General features: G+C 40.6%; 1 protein-coding gene across 2 annotated transcripts; it reads right to left on the minus strand.

Annotated features, from left to right (window-relative positions):
* Nucleotides 1-9,657: 9,657 nt before the first annotated feature.
* Nucleotides 9,658-19,465, minus strand: LOC101868509 (vascular non-inflammatory molecule 3). 2 transcript variants are annotated; one of them, XM_005154820.4, is made up of 8 exons: nt 19,339-19,465; nt 15,738-15,979; nt 15,515-15,645; nt 14,254-14,446; nt 13,368-13,659; nt 12,131-12,501; nt 11,794-11,964; nt 9,658-10,144 (listed from the first exon to the last, which is right to left on the minus strand). In XM_005154820.4, exons 2-8 carry the CDS (start codon nt 15,948-15,950, stop codon nt 9,995-9,997), a joined length of 1,521 nt encoding a protein of 506 aa, XP_005154877.2. In that variant the 5' UTR covers nt 15,951-15,979; nt 19,339-19,465; the 3' UTR covers nt 9,658-9,994. The 2 variants fall into 2 exon arrangements, with proteins under 2 accessions (XP_005154877.2, XP_030909886.1); XM_031054026.2 differs by lacking the exons at nt 15,738-15,979; nt 19,339-19,465 and having other exon boundaries at nt 14,254-14,424; nt 15,515-15,617.
* Nucleotides 19,466-20,600: the final 1,135 nt, after the last annotated feature.

Consider the following 20,600-nt stretch of genomic DNA (forward strand, 5'->3'; position numbering starts at 1 on the left):
AACAGAATGAGGCATGTTTTCTTGTGCTCTCCTAATTTATCAAAGTCTTGGGTTCAAATAGAGTTCCTGCAGTCTCATTAACACATCTCATATGTACATTCCCCTCACAGCAAAAAATAGTTTTGCCCTGCCTGCACTTACAGCTAATGAGAGAAAGTAACCTGGGACTTCATTAAAGCTGCTCTGCTAGAGAAGGCACTCAAAAGGCAAGGAGGCTCTCTGGGGAAGAGCCACTTTTAGTTAATAGGACACCAGGGGAAAAAGTTCTTTCTGAAACTTTCTGAGTTCTGCCATGCACATAGCTGACTTACAATATAGGTTTATTAAGATTAAGGAAAACTGTCTTCTGTGTGCAAATGAAGGTCACCAGCAGTCTGTGTGTGGAAGTCTCTTGTTATTTCTGCAGAGAATAAATGTTGGTTACATCTTGGCTAGACTTTCTTGAGGGACAGTTGTTGGTCTATACGCAGAAAAATTCTTCTTCTACAAGAACGCATTTTATAGAATTCTACAATTTCTTCATTTCCTTTGCACTACATTGACAAAAAATCTTTTCAGCCCTTTTGCTGCCAATATATAATGGAAGAGCCTGACTAATCTGAAGCTTTACCTGGTGTATAAGCAAATTTCTTTTCTAGCTGTGTTTAGATTATTTCAGTGCTAGTAGTTTAGCATTGTTACGTGTATTTATTATTGGTTTTAGCTAAAGCACAAACATGGAGAGAAACATTTTCTGAACATTGGTTTAGTCTGCATCCAAGGAAACAAATATTGCAGTCCTCTTGTGTCCCTTTTGCATGTCCCTTTTGCAAGTCTGTCCTCTTACAAAAGTTTTTGATGAAAGTTATTTCAGCATTTGGCAGCAATATTCACCATTGAAAGATCTGGTTTTCCTTTAAGTAACAGAAAAAATAGCATTATTGTGAAAAATATGGAACATTAGCATAGTAATAGTAAAATTATTGTTATGGTTTAAAATGGTTGTTTAAGTGAGAAAAATACTGACATTGCAATTCAGCCAGTACTAATATATCCTATTTGCTTCAGGTCTTTGCTGCCTCTGATTATTCTGGACAGAACACAACAGCATAATTTAACTTTTGCTATATTGAAACAAATGTTATTACCATCTCACCATGCCATTAGAAGCTAAATGGAAGCTGAATGTAGACGATCAACTGTATCTTGCAAAACCTTGACAGCTACCTCTTAATAGCCTGTGATATACAGAGGGGTTTTCAAGTAGTGTCAGGCAGTGGAACCTGAGAGTGAGGGACAAGGTTCATCTAGAGGCACTCTCAGGAGTACAAGACACATGGAATCACAGTATATTTACTTACTGTTCAGGTTGCCTTTTGCTTCCCCTTTTTTCTGTACACTAATGTTTAGCACCATCTCTGCTCTTTTTTAACTCACTTTATCACTTCATATACCTTTTCCTTTTGGTTAGTCTCTTCATATTTCTTTTCCTGACTGTCATTCCTTCCTTTAATATGGTTAAATAGTCTATGAAGCCAACCAGAAAAAAATTAAGGTGCTACCTCTAATTTTCTTTTAGATTTAAAATATTAGTAACTTTTTCTCTATTTTTCTTTGACAGAGAAAATGCTTAGATTAAAGAAATAGTCTCCTATGGACATTTTTTTATGAAAAAAAAAAAATCTTGCTTTCAGGGGATTGTTTTTTGTTGTAGAACAGAAAGAAGACTCTGACCAAAAGGCTGAGCAAACAGAGATTAAGTATGTAATTCTGCTTGAAATGGAAACAAAATAAATCAAAATTCAAGTGGCAAACCCTTCAAATGAGATGAACACTGAAAAAATTTTCAGCAAAAATCAGAACACTTCCCTTCCATATTTAATTACAAAGTTTAAAATTTAATAAAATGGAAATACAAAGAACCAGATTTTTAAAAACTTATTCTCCTACCTTTCTCCCTTCATGCTGGGTAGAAGTCTGCTCTTGTCACTCATTTTTTTTCAGCTGATTGAAAACCTTTTAAAAACCTTCTCAAAAGACAGCTGTACCTCTTCACCATCATAGCAATTCCAGTCAACACAAATTTTGTGAGAGCAGGCACATAATCCAGAGGTGGAGTGGCTTCCAGAAACCCAAGGCTCATTGCTGGAGAATGCTGGGTGCAATGAATAGTGTTCTTGGCCCCTTATATCAGGAGCAGCTGTTAAAGTAGCTCAAACTGTTCATTTTGCTACCTACTTCAGAACAAAATCATAGCTGTGACACTCTGTTTAACCAGCCTTATTTATAGGTAGATTAAACTCATTTGAAGTATGTTTACTCTCTTGATTAAATGTTCTGGTCACATTGTGAGCAGCCCAAGATTACCTTGGTGCAAAACAAAACCTGCCATATAGTCTTCTTTCTAAAGGGAGACTTCATTTTTTCGAATGAGGTGAACACTGAAGAATTTTTCAGCAAAAACTCTAAAGGGAGACTTCTAAAGTAAGCTTCTAAAATACAGCAAAATATGTAAGTATATGTAAGTTACAGCAGTATATAATACTTCCTTGAAAAGGTATATTGTGTACTGAGTGATATGATGTATATTTACCAGCCTAGCTCTGATTACTGAAGAAACAGTTTTAATCTAACAGTCTAATCAGTTAACAGCTTTTTTCAAGATACAACTACTAAAAATGTATTTCAGGAGGATCAATACTTTTGCTCTACAAAGGACCATACAATCTTTTAAAACAGTGATACTACTGAACATAAAAGAATAGACTGTTTATATGGTGACCATTAGCTGAAGTCCAGTTATGTGGAGTACCTCAGGGACATATGCAACAAGGTAGAGTAAGATACTACTTGTTGTAAACTTACTTGTTTTTTAAACATAAAATGATTAAAGTGGAAAACAGCACAGAAGGGACACCAAATTCATTTGAGCTATGCATTAAGTAATGATCCTGTCCTATGGAAAGGGACAAAATAGGGTTTGGAAATGAGAACTGTTACTATGAAAAAAAAATAAATGGCAGGACAGCATTGATTTCTACTGTGATCCTTTTGGCTTGCATTTCTAGTCTGGTCATTTGCTAGAAAATATCATCTATAGTATTCATTAGACAAATAAAGTTTCTTATTTTGATATGGTTCATTTAAAAAACTGTGTCTCTGCAAGTGGAACCATGGTTTCAAAACTACTGGAGGCTCTAAGGTGGCCTCATGGTTGGAAAGTAATTTTGAAAGCATGTAATTCCACTCAACATCTATGCAGTTCTCAGGCAAAAAAAAAAAAAAGCACAGCATTACAAAAAATTAACTTCTCAAGTTTCCATTCATACATTTGAAATCTGGAGGAAAATGGATAGATTCCAAATGAATGACTAGTTAAAAATAAGTATCTCACTATATGGGTTAAATGAGAAGGTGTAATGAGAGATTCCAAGAAAATAGTTTTGCAGCAAAGCAAAACCAATCCATCCAAAGCCAAGAAACAGTCTCTGCATGAGGAGTGTAGTGTGTGTATGGGGTGGGTTACATATGTGGTAGCCCTTGTAAGTAATGCCATAGCACAGTCCATTATGTCTGCTCAATAGCAAAGGCTGTTCCAGCACACAGCTGTGCCAGGGTTCCCTGGAGGGCAGGAGCAGCCCCTTGCCTCTTTCCCTGGCAGGTTAAGCAAATCCCCCACATAGCAGAGGCACCCATTCAGTGAGGCAGGTCCCCTGTAAACTCTTCAGTGCTCCTGTGCACCCACTAATCCAGCAGGAAGGAATTTAGGCCTGTGGCTGGTTTGTAGATATTTGGTGCCCTCCAAACGTCACCTCCAATGCAAAGGCGAACATGGAGGAGGGAGGCAGTGAGCAGTAAGCAGATATAATCTCAACTTGTCATTCTGTATCCTCATGGACCTGATATAACTTCACAGAAAGTAAAGAGGCTTACTCTGAATTCATAGCTGTGCCTGAAAAGTTTTGCTTCCTAGCTACGTTTCTCTTTCAGCTATTGGGAATGAATGGATTTTTAAATAATTTTCTCAGTGACCACCAAGACCTCATTGCTGCTGATGTTATTGATGTTCATTACAGAAAGAACACAATGATACGTGTAGAATAACAACTATTATCTTCAGCACTAACCACAGAAGATTAATCTCTGAAACAAAATAATTTACCAGATTAGCATGGACTGCATGTCATGGAGATGGTGCCTGCTCAGGAGTTATTTCCTCATCATTAAGAGGTGTTGATTGCCTATTTATATATCTTTTACCCCACCAGAGGAACTATAAGCAAATATGGCCAAATAACAAATCAGCAGTGGCCAAACTGCAACTTGTTGCTTTTTAAAGCACAGCTCACTGACGAGCATCCACCCCTTCAAACAGTAAGAGGTTTAGTATTGCTGTGGAACCCAGGAAGGAGAGTCCTTCCAGGAAGAAGTAAGCCCAGGGAGGAGAGCTGAACGTCTTTGGATCAGTTTGTGTGCATCAGCTGGTGGGCTGTGCTGATGGAAAACTGTGTCTCCCAGTTCATGGGAGGTTTCTTGGAGCCCTGCAAAAGACCTGTGGAGATCATGTTACAACTTCTCCCTGGGAATCTGGTATTGGGGTGGGCTTTGGGATGTAAGAAAGTATGGCCTTGGGAAGGTGGCACAAGGGACATGAGGCTGAACAAGAGGGACAACTCTTGCAGAAATTAAGGTCTTGAAATGCTGCATTCTGGTTTGGAAGACACTGAAACCTAAAATTATCAATAAAGGCTTATATGTCAATAACAAAACTTCAAAAGCCCCCATTCTCATGGACTACTCTTTATTGCCTTTCACAAACACTGGATTTGACTACAACAAACACATACTGTTTTTCTAGCAATATAGAATAATTCTGTTTCTAATTGCCCATTTGCAAGGGCAAGAGACTACAGATGCCAGTGCAGCTGCACTGTGAGACATTTTAAAGAAGGTACCTGCCGGTGCCATCCTTTGCTCCCACAGTTGTTTGCTGCTGCAGGAAGCAGTAACAGTATGCATGAGAATATCTGGTATCCTGGCACTAAAAGAACAGCAACTTAACTACTGCGGAAACTACAAGTGTTAGAGGTTGTGCTACTTCATACCCACCTTCCACTGCCCAGTCTCAGGAAGGCATACATGGGCAGCTCGATTTTTCATCAGAAGAGTTTCATTTATTTCCTCAGTAGCTGGTGTGTGTCATCTGAATACTGGATCACTGAAGAGGTAAGGGTATATTTCACTTACAACTTTATAGTAATGAACAGCTACAGAAACATTTTAATATTTTCACAGATGGAGGCTACAAGTGCTTCTGCTAATTCTCATTTTCTAAACTGAAAAAGAAATTAACATATTGCTGCCAGTTTGCTAAGTTTCTTTTTCACCGAGATTGGTCATTTCTAGTTGTGCCTGATACACAGCAGAAACTGCTGGTAATGCTGTTATGCTCATCCATAGGTTCACTAGGAGGTGCTGTTTGTCTGTGGTGTTGAGAGGTTAAGTTTTACAAGGTATACTGGAATTATTTCCCTGTTGGTCTCCATGACATCCTGCCACTGAGAAGCATTTCAATATTAGTTGTGATAAGCCTGATAATAATTGCTGCTGTCTTTATTGACCTTTGCAACTTACTTCTCTTTTTCTGCTTTCCTGCCCTGGTAGTGGATAGTGACATTGCAAACACTGTTTGAATGAGGTGGGGGTTACAATATGGCTCTTAGTTAATTAAAAATGTATGAAATCTTCAATTCAAATTCAGGTCATGGTCATTCTGTCTGTCACTCACTACATTTGCTCTGATTCTGTGTATCTCTGAGCAGTATCCCATACTGCCAGTAATTCACCTATGATAAAACAAGTTGTTCAGAAACATTTAGTATTGTGTTACTGGGTCTAATAGATGCACAATCTCTGACTGCACCTCACTGTTCCGTGTTATTTAGTGGATAACTTGAGGTTATGATGACTAAAATATGTGTACAAAGACATGGCTGTAGTGTTCTGCTCTCTTTAAAAAAGCCCCCCAGATTATTAAGATTCTGTTGCTAGTTTTGCTCAAGGTCTGCTTGCTTTAATTCAACACATATAAGAAAGTACATTTGATTTTACTCAGAATTAAAGTTTTCCTAAAGTTGTTACCAATCTTACTTAAGTCAGCCATAAGTTTTGAATTACACTCGTTTTAATGCAGTATTTTTCTACCATCATCTGAAGACTTTCATCAATAGAATTTATTAAGGACTTGTTTTTCTCTGTGTCATCAGAAGTACCTTAAGCAGGTGGGTCTTGTTTGCTTCCACCAACTTCAAGGTATAAGGAAGAAATATTGTGTGAAGAACAGGCTTTTCCAGCTCAGAAAATTGTGGAGCTCACTAGGATACAATCTGGAGCAGCTTTTGAGGTGGAGTCATTGACGTAAATAACATAAAACTTAATTTGATTCTTCCTCTCTGGCATACCTGTCCCAGAGTCTATAAACACTCCTGCTCTTTCAAAAGCTCAAATTCTGTCCCATATGGAGTATGTAGAGAGGACCTTTATTTTTTAACCTTAAGTTGAGCTAACATTCTCTGTATTCTAACTCCCAATTAGGAAGTAGGAATGTAAGGGCACAGCTGGTTAACTTTCCATGAATTCAACAGAAACCATTCTAGATTAATGTGATTTGTGGCATCAGCCATCTATTATCTCTCTGCTTCTGTACTCTGCAATTTGCATTATTTGAAATAGCCTTTATTACAAAATCTCACATTTCCTAAAACAGAACTTCATCTAGTCATTGTGACCACCAGATTCCTCAGATGAAGAACTGGTTGGATTTTGCACCCTTCCAGGAAACCCCTACCCAAAAGCAGTATTCATGGTTCTTGTGCATAAAAATGATGGAGCTATTCTGAGACTTCTGTAATGGTCCATATAACTTCATCTTCTGCTTGGTTAAATTCTTGCTTTATCATCAGAAATGAGAAAGGGATTAATAAACTCCTCAGTGTCCATTGTATGGTACCCTTCTTACCTTTTCAGTGAGAGGAAAGCTGTGTAGCAAATATGCAAAATCATTAAACTATTCTTCAGATTTGTTTTTCATGTCATTTTTAAAGAATCTTGGAATTCTGCATCCCTAATGCATGAGGTTTAAGAGTCATTTCCTGATGTTACCTAGAAGTATCAGTTGTATTCCCCCCCTTTTTCAGCTCTGACAGCCTAAGACAGTCAGCTCTGGATGTGTCTGGGAAGTAACTCCATAGTTAAGAAATGCCAGCAAGCAATATGTGAGAACTTTTTATGTTCGGTTATAATAGCTTCAGTAATGACAAGGAAAAGAATGTGGCAAAAAATCTACCCTTGAATAAAAGAAAAAAGATTTTGTTGAAATTTATTTATCTCCCCAAGGACCCAATTCCATTAACTCTGATGAACTGACTCCACTGCTACAGATATTTTAGGGAAGTTTTACCTGATAAGAGAAAGATAAACCTAGTAATAGTAAGCTGAATGTCCACAGTTCTGCTCAATCCAGGTCTCCCAACTGTACTCCTCTTCAGTTTCAGAAAGAGTTTTATAAATTCCACATCCACTTGGAGTACATTGAATACTCAGGATTTAGAGTACCAGCAACCTGCAAAGTATTTGTTTCAAGAGTGTCACTGATGTGTCTGTAAGATGTTTCTCTCTAAAATGTCTTTTCGTTGATTAGTATGTAAAGCTGTTGATGCTGACCAGAGATTTTAATTGATTTGGCTGCAACAGCAAAACCAGAACTGTGTTCACATGTCACTCCAGTAGTGGTTTCTCTTTTTTCTTTTTTTTTTTCTTTTCCACATGAGCAATTCTATGCCAGGTAATAAAAGCATATTTCACATGAAGGGCAGCCAAGGGGGAGATTGGAGGCAAGTGGCAGGGGGCACGAGGAGGAGGTGCAGCTCTTGCAGCACCTGCGAGATGAGAGGGCTTCAGGAGGCAGAGACCTTCCCCTCCAGTGGGGCTCACTCTTCCATCTCTACCCCACCAGCTCCAAGGCCTGAGCTGTCTCAAGGAGCAACCAAGACTAGAACAGAAAGGTATCAGATATACCTCTGCCTCTAGGGCAGAGAGGGAAAAAGCAGGGTTCCAGGTCTACAGAAAGAGTTATATGTTCAAATTAAAAACCTTTTTAGGATCCTTTTCAGCACCAGATTTTACAAGTCAGGGAAGCTCTTGCCTTTCTCAGTGTGCTTCCTTGAGATCTCCCAGGGTAATCGAGTAGGTGAGCAGCACTGAGGATGAATGGGGAAGCACTACCACTGGGACCACCCCACAGGGCAAAGCTGCTGGGTGCTCTGCTGCAGACACAATTTCCATTGTATGTGCCTGACTGTGCTGACTCCAGTGCAAACCAATGGACCTCTGTGGTCAACAGGATGACACTGCAGACCTTCATAATCAGCATAGAATCATAGAACCATGGAGTGGTTTGGGTTGGAAGAAACTTTAAAGATCATCTAGTTCCAACCCTCTGCCATGGGCAGAGACAGTCTCAGCATGCTTAGTGGTGTTTGCCCTTTACAAACTGTTGCCTGTTATGAAGGAGACAAGGGGCTCCTGGAGTGTACCCAACTAACTGGCTTGGGGGAGCAGGGTCAGCTCCCATCCCATAGTGTAGCCATCTGCACCCTATGGTGACATGGGATTAGTACTGACACAGGTCGGTCATAACTTCCCTTGACCAAAACTTCCTGTCTGATGAAAGACTTGTCTAAGTTACAAGTCAGGTGAGAAAAGGGTGAGGTGCTAGGGCACTAGCAAGCATGACTTAGAGGCCCTAGCTATCTTGAATAACTGCTCCCAAGCACTACAGTCCCTCCCCTGAGTATGATCTCAGTTGTTTTGATTCCAGGATGAAGCAAATCATGGAAGAAACCTCTGAAGTTATGTGCTGAGAAGGAGCAGCACATGGCAAAACAGAAATCGTGTGATTTCAGCAACTTCTGGATAACATACGTTGGTGTGTATGGGGTGGGAAGCCACAGAGTGTTTATGCAGCTCAGTGCTAAGCATGGTGTGGGCTTTTAGTGATGTGAAGGCCAATAAACACAAAAGACTACGGAATAAGCATTGAGTCAGGGAGCACTCAAAGGTATATGTGGTATGAATGAGGCCTGTTTGCTGCAGAGCACAATAGAAATCAGGCCCAGGATTGTCATATAATTGCTAGAAGTCCCAAATAATGCCTCTTCTCACACTATATGGTAAAATAAGTTTCAGGTACTAAAACACTGACTAATTGCCTATGTTTTCACAGTTTTGAAGAATTTTTTCAAATACTCAGGAGAAGGTGTTAGTATACTATGCATATATGGTAAGTCTGATCTGAAATGCATTGGACCAGTATGCATCTGTCATACACAAAGCCATGCAAGCTCAGAGGGACTGAAGAACTGAGGATGCTTTACAAACCTCAGTCAGATTCAGTGTCTGTGGGAGTTATGGAGGACCACTCTCTCCCTAAGTTTGCAGCTGAAACTATTTTGCATGTGTTTTTCTTTTCAATGTATTGTCCCCTGGTGAAAATGAGGCAAAGGTCTGTTGGGTATTAAGGACACCCTATTGACTGGTGTGTAAGGCTGAGAAACATGGACATTTAGTGCTTATACAGTGTAAAAAACATAAAGGCACAAAAGAGACAGAAAGTTTTTCTTAGAAAAGATTTGTTCTTCAGGAAACTGACAAACTTCACATTTCACACATTTCAGTTTCAGTCTTCTTTCTAATGCTATCCTGGCAATCTACATGATATCTTTAAAAAAAATCTAATTAAATATTTAATGTGACAGAGCATTCATACTGAAAACAATTGCAGTGTCTCAAGCGTTATTAACAAGGTGTACACAACAGAGTGATCACATCGCTTTCTCCTGAATAAACGCAACTAACAGCTGCTGAGAGGAAGTGCAAGATTGCAGAACAGGAATGATACAGTATAACTGCCATGACTCATGAAAAGGTGGATCAGCATAGGAAATTCCCCTCCTGTCTATGGTGAATGTGTAACAGCTGAGTTACGGGATGGAGACATTCGCAGAGGATGAGGCAGGTCCTTTTCATAAAGCCTTCCAAAAAGCGTCACTGTTATGAGTGGTTTTGATGTTCCATGCTTACTTTTCAAACGCCCATCACGTAGCACCTAGTTGAAAATGGAAAGAATGATACTAATAGTCCACTAACAGAGTAGCAATATTGCACAGTACAGAAAGGTTAGGCCTTATATGTTGAGCATTTTGATGCAGCACTTTTGAAATATGCTCATGAAATGAAAGAAACCAGAAATCTCTCTGGCTCTGCAATGGCTATACCACATTCCTTTGAACCTGAAGATCTTTAGAATTTCCTCCAGCAGCATCTTTGGTGAAATAAAGATAATTTTCTCCACTTCATAAGAAGGTGAGAGTGAGAATAACTGATTTGTTATGTTCTGTTTAGTTACTCATACACAGCAATGAAGGTTATACACATATCTAAGACAGTAATTTGAAATCTTTTTAATTTGTAGACCCCAAAATAATTTCAAGATTTTCAAAATAATTTCAAGCTATTGACCATATGTTGCTTTTCTTAGTTACTTTTTACAGATCAATTTGAAATCGTTGTGATTCATAGATGGCGAACACGTGCAACAATTTTTAAGAGGCTCTGTAATAAACAATAAGCATGTATTAATTGAGAAAATATCCTAGAGTGGTTTGGTTTGGAAGGGATCTGAAAGCCCATCCAGTTCCAAAGCCCCTGCCGTGGGCAGGGACACCTTTCACTAGACCAGGTTGCTCAAAGCCCCATCCAACCTGGCCTTGAACAGTTCCAGGGATGAAGCAGACACAACTTCTCTGGGCAACCTGTTCCAGTGCCTCACCGCCCTCATAGTGAAATTTTTTCCTAATATCTAATCTAAATCTCTCTTTTGTCTGTTTAAAGCCATTTATCCTTGTCCTGTCACTACATGCACTTGTAAAAAGTTTCTCTCCAGATTTCTTATAGGCTGTCTTTAGCTACTGGAAGCTGCCCTGAGTTCTCCTCAGAGCCTCGTCTTCTCCAGGCTGAACAACCCCAATTCTCTCTATTATTTCAAGTTAGACCATGACCATATTTTAACATAGCAATAAATATATGCTTTTACAGAAGTCCCATTCAAAACAAATATGCAGGATGACCTACCCTTGTAAAAAAATGATCCTTGTTATCAGTAAAACTTTTCAAGTCTTTTGCACTGTCTTCATTGTCTCTTACAAGCTACTAAATACCTCTTCCAAATCAATTAGGATTTCATTTAGCCACTTAAAGAATATAATCTAAGGTTTATGAATGTAAACATATTTTGATGAAAACATAAGTTGAAATTTCAGATAAAAAAACCCACTTTACAAAACCCTCAAAACCCCCTTTAACATTTTTAACTGCATAGGGTCTCTACTCTTTATGCAGGATAGTCAGTCATTGTTCCTGCTTGGACAGTTACTCAGAGCATTTGATTTATTTCCTGAAATTTCCATTTGCAGAAACCTGTAGAAAATAGCTCCTTCAAAGCTGCTATTTATAGATTTGGGATCTAAAATAGGAAGGCATATTTGCAAAAGAATACATTGAAGAGATTCTTAACCTTAGTATTTATATGTTCTCATCAGTGAGGGTTAGCTCAATCTATCCTTTTAAATGTTCCCTTGAGCTATGGTCTGCAGAACCAAAGAAAATGGTTCTTAGATGGGACTTTGTTGCCCTACTGGTTTCCAGCATTACAGCTTGGCAAACCTTGTGTCAAACAGTTCCAGGGTGTCCTATTACCTCGAACTCCCTGGGGGCCAGCTGCACCCCACTGTACAAGACTTCTGGAAAGACGTAGTTGGTGCCAAACGTGCCGCTGAGGGAGAACATCTCAAACTTGGTCTGAGCTGTCTCCACCGGCTGCCCGCATGTTTCTGGATCTGTGCTCTTGCACTTGAGCAGCGTGCATATCTGTGAGGAGGAAGACACAGAAAGGCAAAATACTGCTAAGCTTTCAACAGTCAAAAGCTGGATTTGATAACAAGAAAGGTTCTCACAATGCAGTTATGAACATGTATTTTAGGGTGGTTGGATGTAGGCATACATAACCTACACTCTCCCCTACAAAAATAATTACCTGCCAGTGGTATTTTATAAGAGAACCATGAAACCCATCAAATGCACCCAGGACATAAACTTCATCTTTGCTCTTGTTTAACATCTGATAGATCAAATGGCAGCAGAGGTCTCTTTGGCAAACTGTATAATTTCCAGCTTTGTGCCTGAGTTCACTGAAAGTGAATATATCCTTCCGGACAGCTCCCAGAAATGTGTCTTCTTCTGGAAATTTCTTGATGCTTGTGGCATACAAGCTCCAGTTGATGGCTGGGGGGTAGTTGGGGGAAAGACGGGGTTGTGCACTCAGCTCTGCTACCAGGAGACGTCCCCCATCAGTCTCACTGTCGTAATGGTAGGCGGCGGGTCCCTCTGGCGTGAACAGCCCACTGCCTGTCAAAGACACCCACCAGCCTCCCGTCAGTCAGCACCCCTAGCACTGCTGATCAGGGGGGCAGCTTTCCCCCATGGCACAGGCTTGCTCAGTGATGCTATTTTCAGTCAACTTGTTACAGAGAATTTTGGAAGAATTTTGAAGCACAGAACAGCTAAAATATCTAACACAGTGTAAAACATGACCTAAACTTCACTGGTTTTGTGCTTTGCTGGATTTTGAAACAGCCTCACATGGCAATCTGACACAAGACCGTTGCTTTTTTTTTTTTTTTTTTTGTAAAGAACTTAATTTAAATATAAATCAGAGCTCAAAGAGTGGCATATTTGCTAAAGAAAGAAACCACAGGGGTAACTACATGGAAGGAAACCCAGGGAAGTGGCTTAAACTAAGCTCAGTCTATTCAGAGCATAAATGTTCCTTTCACTTTGGCTTCAGGAAAGAGTTACAGATGCAGCTACAGCAATATTTTCTTAGTTGATAGTTTTAGTTTTAGGTTATTAAGTTCTGTTTAAAACTTTTCCTTTTTTTTCAATTCATTTAACTGGTTTTGGAATTTTAATCTCAAAATGCTGTTCTAAAGGAAAGGCTGATAATTTAAGTAAAATTTTGTCCTATTTTTTAAATAAAATTTCACTTTTAAATAATCAAATTTTCATGTAATGGACTTTCTAATTTAAAGCCTTCCAGAACAGTCAATATTTTCTTGCCTGAAGTTGTTTAATACATTCAATATAACATCAAGAAGATTTTTATTCTGATTGAAACATTATTTTTCAGAGACTTCATTATTTGTAGAACATTTCTGCCTAGTTCTGAATCCACTATGCTGAAGACAACTTCCTTTTTCCAAAATGTAACTCACCTGTCATTGCAAAGCTGATGTTGTGAGTATTTGCTGAAAGTAAATTGACACCCATACCCATAGCCCAGGCAGAGTGAAATTCAACCGCAGTCAGAAAGGGCAGGACATTCATCCAAGCTGTTGGGAAGAGCACGGTGTCCACCTGCAACTCACTCACCAGGACCACAGCAGGCTCACGGAAAAGGATGTCAAAGCAAGTGAAAATGCCAAACTTCCCAAAGGGGGTCTCAAAGGTGATGGCTTCTGGCTCTGTTGGGTAATTAAACTGAGTTTCTCCTCTAAACAGGTTGTACTGCAGGTGAAGAAAATGACATATTAGAAACTGAAAATAAGGCAAAATTAAGAACAGCTACTTTCATGTCTGAGATAGGCTTAAAGTCAAAGCTGGGGTTGAGATATCTGAGCTGGCTGGTCACTGGGTTTGCATGCATCCAGTTAACACTCTCCCCTGCAAAATGGAGTGGCTGTGCCCTGTCTGCCTCCTGGGAGCAAAGCCCAGCCAATATGAACTGCTAAACTCTGCCAAGAGGTCACCTGCTAAAGCTCTGTCTGGCTTGCCTAACAGTGTATCGAGGACCAGATAACATTTACCGAGTATGAAAAACTGTTACTGCTCTTTTTCCATTTACTATCATAAATGTAGCCTTTAGGTGTTTGGTATCTGGCATACACTCTGTTATGCAGTGCTCCTGGGAATAATGCCTGATTGAGCAAGCACTTGCCTGCTTTTCCTTCTGTTCATAAGATTCTTGCACCAGATCATCCTGGATTGGCTGTCATTCAACAATAATGTCAAATTATCACGTAAACCTGCTGAAATTTGTACCAGAGAGATGAAAAATATATTGATAATCAATGATAGGGTGATGCTGAAGTGCCTCTTTACCTTGTGGTAACGAGCCACCAGTTTTCCCTCTGGGTCATAGACAACATCAGTGTTGTACTGATAGCGACCATCCTTGGGGCAGCTGGGATCGCTCGAGTTACAAGGCTTCTTGTCCCCAATGTTTGCAACCACATAGATGGAGTTATTCCTGGCCATGCAGCTGAGTCGTTCCTGCACCGGAGCAGGAGCAAATCTGATGTATTTTAGGGGAGAAAAACAAACAAACAAACAGAATTTTATAAGTTTTAGTTAAGATATGGAAGAAATGCATTCAAAATTACTATTCCACTGACTGCACATCCCCAGGTGCTGAAAAGGAATAGATCCAATCATAGCTTCTGTTCATTTCTTCTCTGTTCATAGCATCATTTTAATTTGCCAATCACTTTTACCTTTAAAAGATGTTCTCCCTGTGTTCTTCTTTCCTGTACCCTTACCAATATTGTTTTCTGTGTGGATATAATTCCCAGCTAACACACATACAAAGATTTGGACGGCTTCAGAATACAAGTGAGAGAATAAACCAATATGGAGGCATGAACTTAAAATAACTTAAATAAATTTTCAGGCAGCTCTAAGCCTTGATTTCAAAAGGTGAGTTTAGCCTTTTTTTAAGACTCTTACTCTGTTTAAGATGGCTGCCCATAAGCCTCTAGTAAAAAGTGACCACAGCATTTAGAGCCAAGGGCTCCTAAAATCTGATTTCATAAAACCTCAGAAGAGAAGAATACAAAAGTTTAGCTTGGATACAGACTCAGTCCTCTTGATGTCTGCTGCTGACACCACTCAGAGCAGCCCTGCATAATGCAGCAGACTGTGCAGGCAGCTGGATTTCTAAAAGGCACTTCTTTCAGCTCTAGATAAATACTTTGTACAATATCATTTAGAAATCACCCAACCACATGTAATGAGGACTGAATCACCTTGTCTAATCTATGCATCTGATAGGATACTTACATAAGAGTTTCACAACTGATCTGAAGAGAAAAAGTTTTGCATGTTTTAATAATTGATTTTGCCTAACATTTCCTCATTTTTCTCCTTTTGAAATTTTTTAAAGTGAAACTGTCTCAATGATTTTTACCTTGCATAATCCCATTACCATCTATTATGAGTTCGTTTTGATCCACCTCATTTCTACAGTGTTTGGGAATTTTAATAGATTAAAAGAATTAGCAGTTTTGGGGCATTTAGTGGGAGCAGTTCCTGACTCCATAAAACACTAGTTTAACAGCACATAAATCAATGCAGAAGAAATCACCTTGTGGGGTCAGTGCAGGGAATCCAGTTCACCCCTGGATCAGGAATATCCTCCAGGTACGGGTAGATGGTGTCTCTTGTGAAGTTCCAGCCATAAATGCCATCTTCAGGAGTCACAATGATGTGGGCACCCTGGCACAACAAGCTCCGTTAACAACTCACCCATCAACAGACAACCAGGAGCAGAAAACACTAATTGACAGCACTCACAATACACCTAGTACCTGCTGGGCGGCTTCCTTGATGGCCCCTTCCAAGACATCCATGTTGCTGTTCATCAGGGCCAAAGCATCGTCAGGAGAAACAGGCTTAATAACAGCATCTGGCAGGATGACGGCATGCTCATAGACGGCTGCAATGAAGGTGTTGGAGGCAAGGGCCTGAAGGACTGTGAGTGCAAACACTGCAGTGTGCAGGAGAGGCTGGGACGAGAGCATGGTTGGTGCCTCACAGCTCCTAGATTGCACTTTTATAAAATAAACCAGATAGAAAGAGGAGGAGTAAAGACTAATAAGGAAATAATCTTTTATTGAGTAATCCAGGAAGGTTCTGCCAACAATCAGAATAGTTACAGTAAGAAGTCTTAGAAACATATGTAGAAATTGAATCTTGTTTCTATTTTGAAATGCTGTAAATAAAAGATGAACAAAAGGCTAAGAGAACATGTCAGAAGCAATGCTGATCTACGAGGGGCTCCATGGAAGGAACACATGCACACTCCATATGTGCATCCCTATATATGCTTCCAAAGTCATCCTGGAGTGAGCCTAGACTCCCTTGATTATGACACATTACTCCAGACAACCTTACTGCTTGTGGCTGCTATTGGTTAAAATTCAGCCAGTGCTGAAGGCAGACCACCTGCCTGAACTATAGCCCTCATGTTTCAGAGCATAGCTGATTCATCTGCACTTATAAGACACATGGTGCTGCTATGCTTCCTGCCTTTCATCAATTGTGGAATCATCATAGAATCATCATAGAATCATAGAATAGTTTGGGTTGGAAGGGACCTTCAAAGGTCCAGCAGGCAAGAGCCCCATGCAGGTGCTCACTCACTCTCCCCAGGTGAAATGGGGGAAAGAGAATCAGAAAATTCATGCTTGAGATAGACAGTAAAGCAAAGCAAACAGAGGAATTCATTCACCACTGATAATCATAGAATAGTTTGGGCTAGAAGGGAATTTCAAAGATCATCTAGTCCAACACCCCTGCAATGAGCAGTGCCCCATCCAACCTGACTTTGAATATTTACAGGGATGGGGCACCATCCACCACCTCTCTGGACAAACAGTTCCAGTGTTTTACCACCCTCATTATAAAGAATTTCTTCCTCATGTCCAGCCTGAATCTCCCCTCTTCTAGTTTAAAACCATTATCCTTCATCTTGTTGCAACAGGCCCTGCTAAAAAGTCTTTCCCCATATTTCTTATAGGCCCCTTTTAAGAACTGAAAGTCCACAATAAAGTCTCCCTGGAGTTTTCTCCAGGCTGAACAACCCCAGCTCTCTCAGCCTTTCCTCTTAGGAGAGGTGCTCCAGCCCTCTGATCATATCTGCAGAACGATTCTGGACCCTCTCCAACAGGTTTATGTCTTTTCTGTACTGAGGACTCCAGAGGTGAATGCAGTATTCCAGGTGAGGTCTCACGAGAGCAGAGAGCCAGAATCACTTGACCTGCTGTCCATGCTTCTTTGGATGCAGCCCAAGATAAGATTGGTCTGTCACAAGTTAATGGCTTATTACAGTTACAGCAGGTACCCCGAGAGTGCCCTCCCCCCCAGGCTCAAACTGCAGTATAAACTAACCCTTGAACTGGGCTCATCTCTCTGCCTAGAGCTAACATACTAGCTTGTTTCCTGAGAACGTATTAAACAACACAGGAGTTTTTTTACTATTTTTTGTCACAAAAGGCATTTTTTGCACAGTAAACAATTTGAAATTACTCATACAAAGTGGTGTGTCTGAAACCAGGATTAATGGAAACAATTATTGCATAGTATTTTAGAAATAAAATACCTATATATAAGTAAATAAAAATACCTGTGTATACCACTAAAATACAAATATCTAAAGGGGCCCACAAGAAATCTGCACAGGGACTTTTTACTAGTGCATGTACTGACAGGACAACGGGGAATGGCTTTAAACTGAAAGAGGGTAGAATTAGGCCAGATGTTAGGAAGAAATTCTTCACTATGAGGGGTGGTGAGGCACTGGCACAGGCTGCCCAAACAAGTTGTGGTTGCCTCATCCCTGGCAGCGTTCAAGACCAGATTGGACGGGGCTTGTGGAAGATGTGCCTGCCCATGGCAGGGGGCTTGGAACTGGATTATTGCTATTGTCCCTTCCAATCCAAACTAGTTTATGAATCTATGAAACAGAATATTACTATTGTAGTTTCAGGTGCTTCATAAAAATACATTTGTTAGAACCTGTGGTATGTGAGGGTAAAGAAACATAACCTGGCTAATCATTTAGCAGTAAGACAGCAAAGAAAACATTTTTCACCCTGGCAATATCTTCCTCTTCACTATGCAGACCAAGAAATCTTATTTTTTTGTCCATCATCACTGAGGCCTCCTCAGGAGAAGCTGACACTTCAGGGATTCTACCATTCTAAGACCTGTGATGTAGCCATCCAGGGATAGGTCTGCAGAGCAGACAGCACCAAAAGCACAGCAGAAGCATGAGCCCCCTGAGGGAGCCTCATGCTGGGAAGATGGAAGTCACCCAGGAGCACAGGGACAAGCAAAGTCAGGGAACTTAAAAGGAAATTCTTGCAGAAAACCTGGGAATTCCCCAGAGCAGCAGGAAGCACCAGGAGATGCCTTCCCCCTGCCCGGAAAGTCTCACACATCAAAGGCAAGAGAGCCACAGCACTGAGCAATCAGGCCTTGCTCCATCAAGCAGAGAAGCCACTACTGTGCTGCAGCTGAAGAAACTCATCGCCCGCCAGGTTTACAAACAATTCAGGTGTGGCATTGCTATAGTAATGCAGTGCAAGGCAAGCCCAGATTACAATGGGAATACAAGCCAGAGTCTAGGAAATTTCAGTGAAGACCAACATGGGCACATTCCTGGTCAAACGGGAGGGCGCAGGGGGGCGCAGGCAGGGGTGCAGGAGTCAGGGGCCTGTCCCAGAGCTCAGTGCTGCCTCAGCTCACCACAGCACTGGCTGAGGGTTCTGCGGTCTCTGGGGGCAGCTCCACATTGCAAGGGGAACTGTCAGGCAGGCTGTTTGTCTAAGCAGATTCATAAGCACACTACTCTGAGCTGACTGGTGTGAGCTAACTGATGTGAGCACACCACCCTGAGCTTTGAAAAACCCTGATCCCAAAGGTCTCTGTTGGAAGAGCATCATGAATGGGAGCTAGTTTCTACATTTTGCCTATTACAACCCACTTTCTTATGTGTACAGATCACTCCAGCAGAAATCTTGAAGCTATAAAGCTATACATGCACAAAAATCACTTCTGTCTGGTTGCCCATTTCTTACCTTCTTTGGTTCTTACTCAGCTGTCAGGTAGCAAAATGCTTTTCTGCCGCACTTCCATCAAAGAAGCGTTTGCTGTTATCGGTGTTTACACACAGCCTTGTTTTATACAGACTGAGTTGTTACGTGGATAATGGGTAGATTTCATTGGATTACTTTCTGTATGCTGGACTCACTTCACACAGTAACATTTCACAACAACAAATGTTATGCAATCTTTCTAACAAAAATAATTTAGTGCCAGTCTTCTATAGGAAAATACCTAACATACAAACACACCTAAACCAAACCACAATGGCCATCAATCAAATTCCAAATTGAAGATACTCACCAGCTTCAGGGTTGGGGTCATACTACTTGCACACACAGTCCTTTAGCAGAGTACTAGTATCAGCAGTGAATGAATCAGAAGAAGCTGCCTCTCATCTGAGTCTGGCCACACACCCCCACCAAATTCTTTCTGCGTTGCAAGATGAGACTTTTTTGTGTGCCATATCATCCTTTTCCTGGCAGAGAGTTGTGGTATCATGCACTGGCTCCTGGGGGACAAGTACACTGAGTTCTCACTCATGGGAAGAGGGTCACATTGGATAATCCCTTGCTGGACTGAGATCTGTAGTCACACGGTAACTGACTCCAATGGTGAACAAGGTTTTAAGAGAGCGTGGCTCTAACGGTGGTTATTTTAAGCTTCCATGAGTCAGAGTACATTGTCTGGGGTTTTCAATAAACATATCATTATGTTATACATGACACTATGCTATGTCATGTGTAAGCATCTATTATATTTGAAAATAGAAAAGGTCATATTGTGCCCAGCAGTGATACTCTGTGCTGGACTTGGGACACTATTTGCACTCCAAATTTCTCACCAATTCCACAACAGAAGTATATGGGGCTGAAGACCTTGAAAGTGCCATGCTGAGACTAGGAATTGTGCCAGTGTAGGGAAAAAGAGGGAGAAATTAGACTAATAGGAATCTTTGACCTCTCAACAGCCACAGAACATGAACATCTTTAAACACCGATATGCTGAAGGAAGGTCACTAAGGTCCAGCAATAGCAACATAGCTGGGGGAGAAGAGGAAGCAAAGATATGAACAGTGCCTTCTCACCAGGATTAGCTAGTTTTAAATGTAAGTCTAAACTTGCTAATCCCCACAGCAAATTTATCTGCAGGGCAACACCACCCAACATTATCATGAAGAAGCAAAGGACAAGGCTTATTTCACATATGTTGTTGTTATACGGCCAGAAATAGAGAAGATGTGATGGAAGAGCTGCTATATGATACCAGGTACTCAGTGACTTCTTCGCTGGGTTCAAATGGTTCCAGCTCTGAATAGCATCTAGTGCAGACAGCAGGTGTTGGCAAGCTGTGTTCAGAACTGTCAAGTAGAATACTTTGTGGTTTCAATTCCAAGTTTTGGTTAACAGAGATTTCAAAGAAATGAAAATTCGTGTTGAGTTCTGATCAAGAAGTGGTGACAGGCTTTGTGTCAGGGTTGCCTCTTTGACTAGAGTCCTTGCTCAGTCTCCATGTTGCACTATTCTGTGCTGCCATGTGCCACATGATGTGCACCAATGACATAA

Source organism: Melopsittacus undulatus, chromosome 3, assembly GCF_012275295.1.
Source record: "Melopsittacus undulatus isolate bMelUnd1 chromosome 3, bMelUnd1.mat.Z, whole genome shotgun sequence".
In the NCBI taxonomy this organism is placed as follows: domain Eukaryota; kingdom Metazoa; phylum Chordata; class Aves; order Psittaciformes; family Psittaculidae; genus Melopsittacus; species Melopsittacus undulatus.

Coding starts and splice junctions, on each gene's coding strand:
- LOC101868509 (XM_005154820.4), bottom strand. CDS start 15,950: ATGCTCTCGTCCCAGCCTCTCCTGCACACTGCAGTGTTTGCACTCACA. Junction 14,447..15,514: donor CCCTGCACTGACCCCACAAG/GTGATTTCTTCT, acceptor AAAATACATCAG/ATTTGCTCCTGCTCCGGTGC. Junction 13,660..14,253: donor TGGTGGCTCGTTACCACAAG/GTAAAGAGGCAC, acceptor CTTCACCTGCAG/TACAACCTGTTTAGAGGAGA.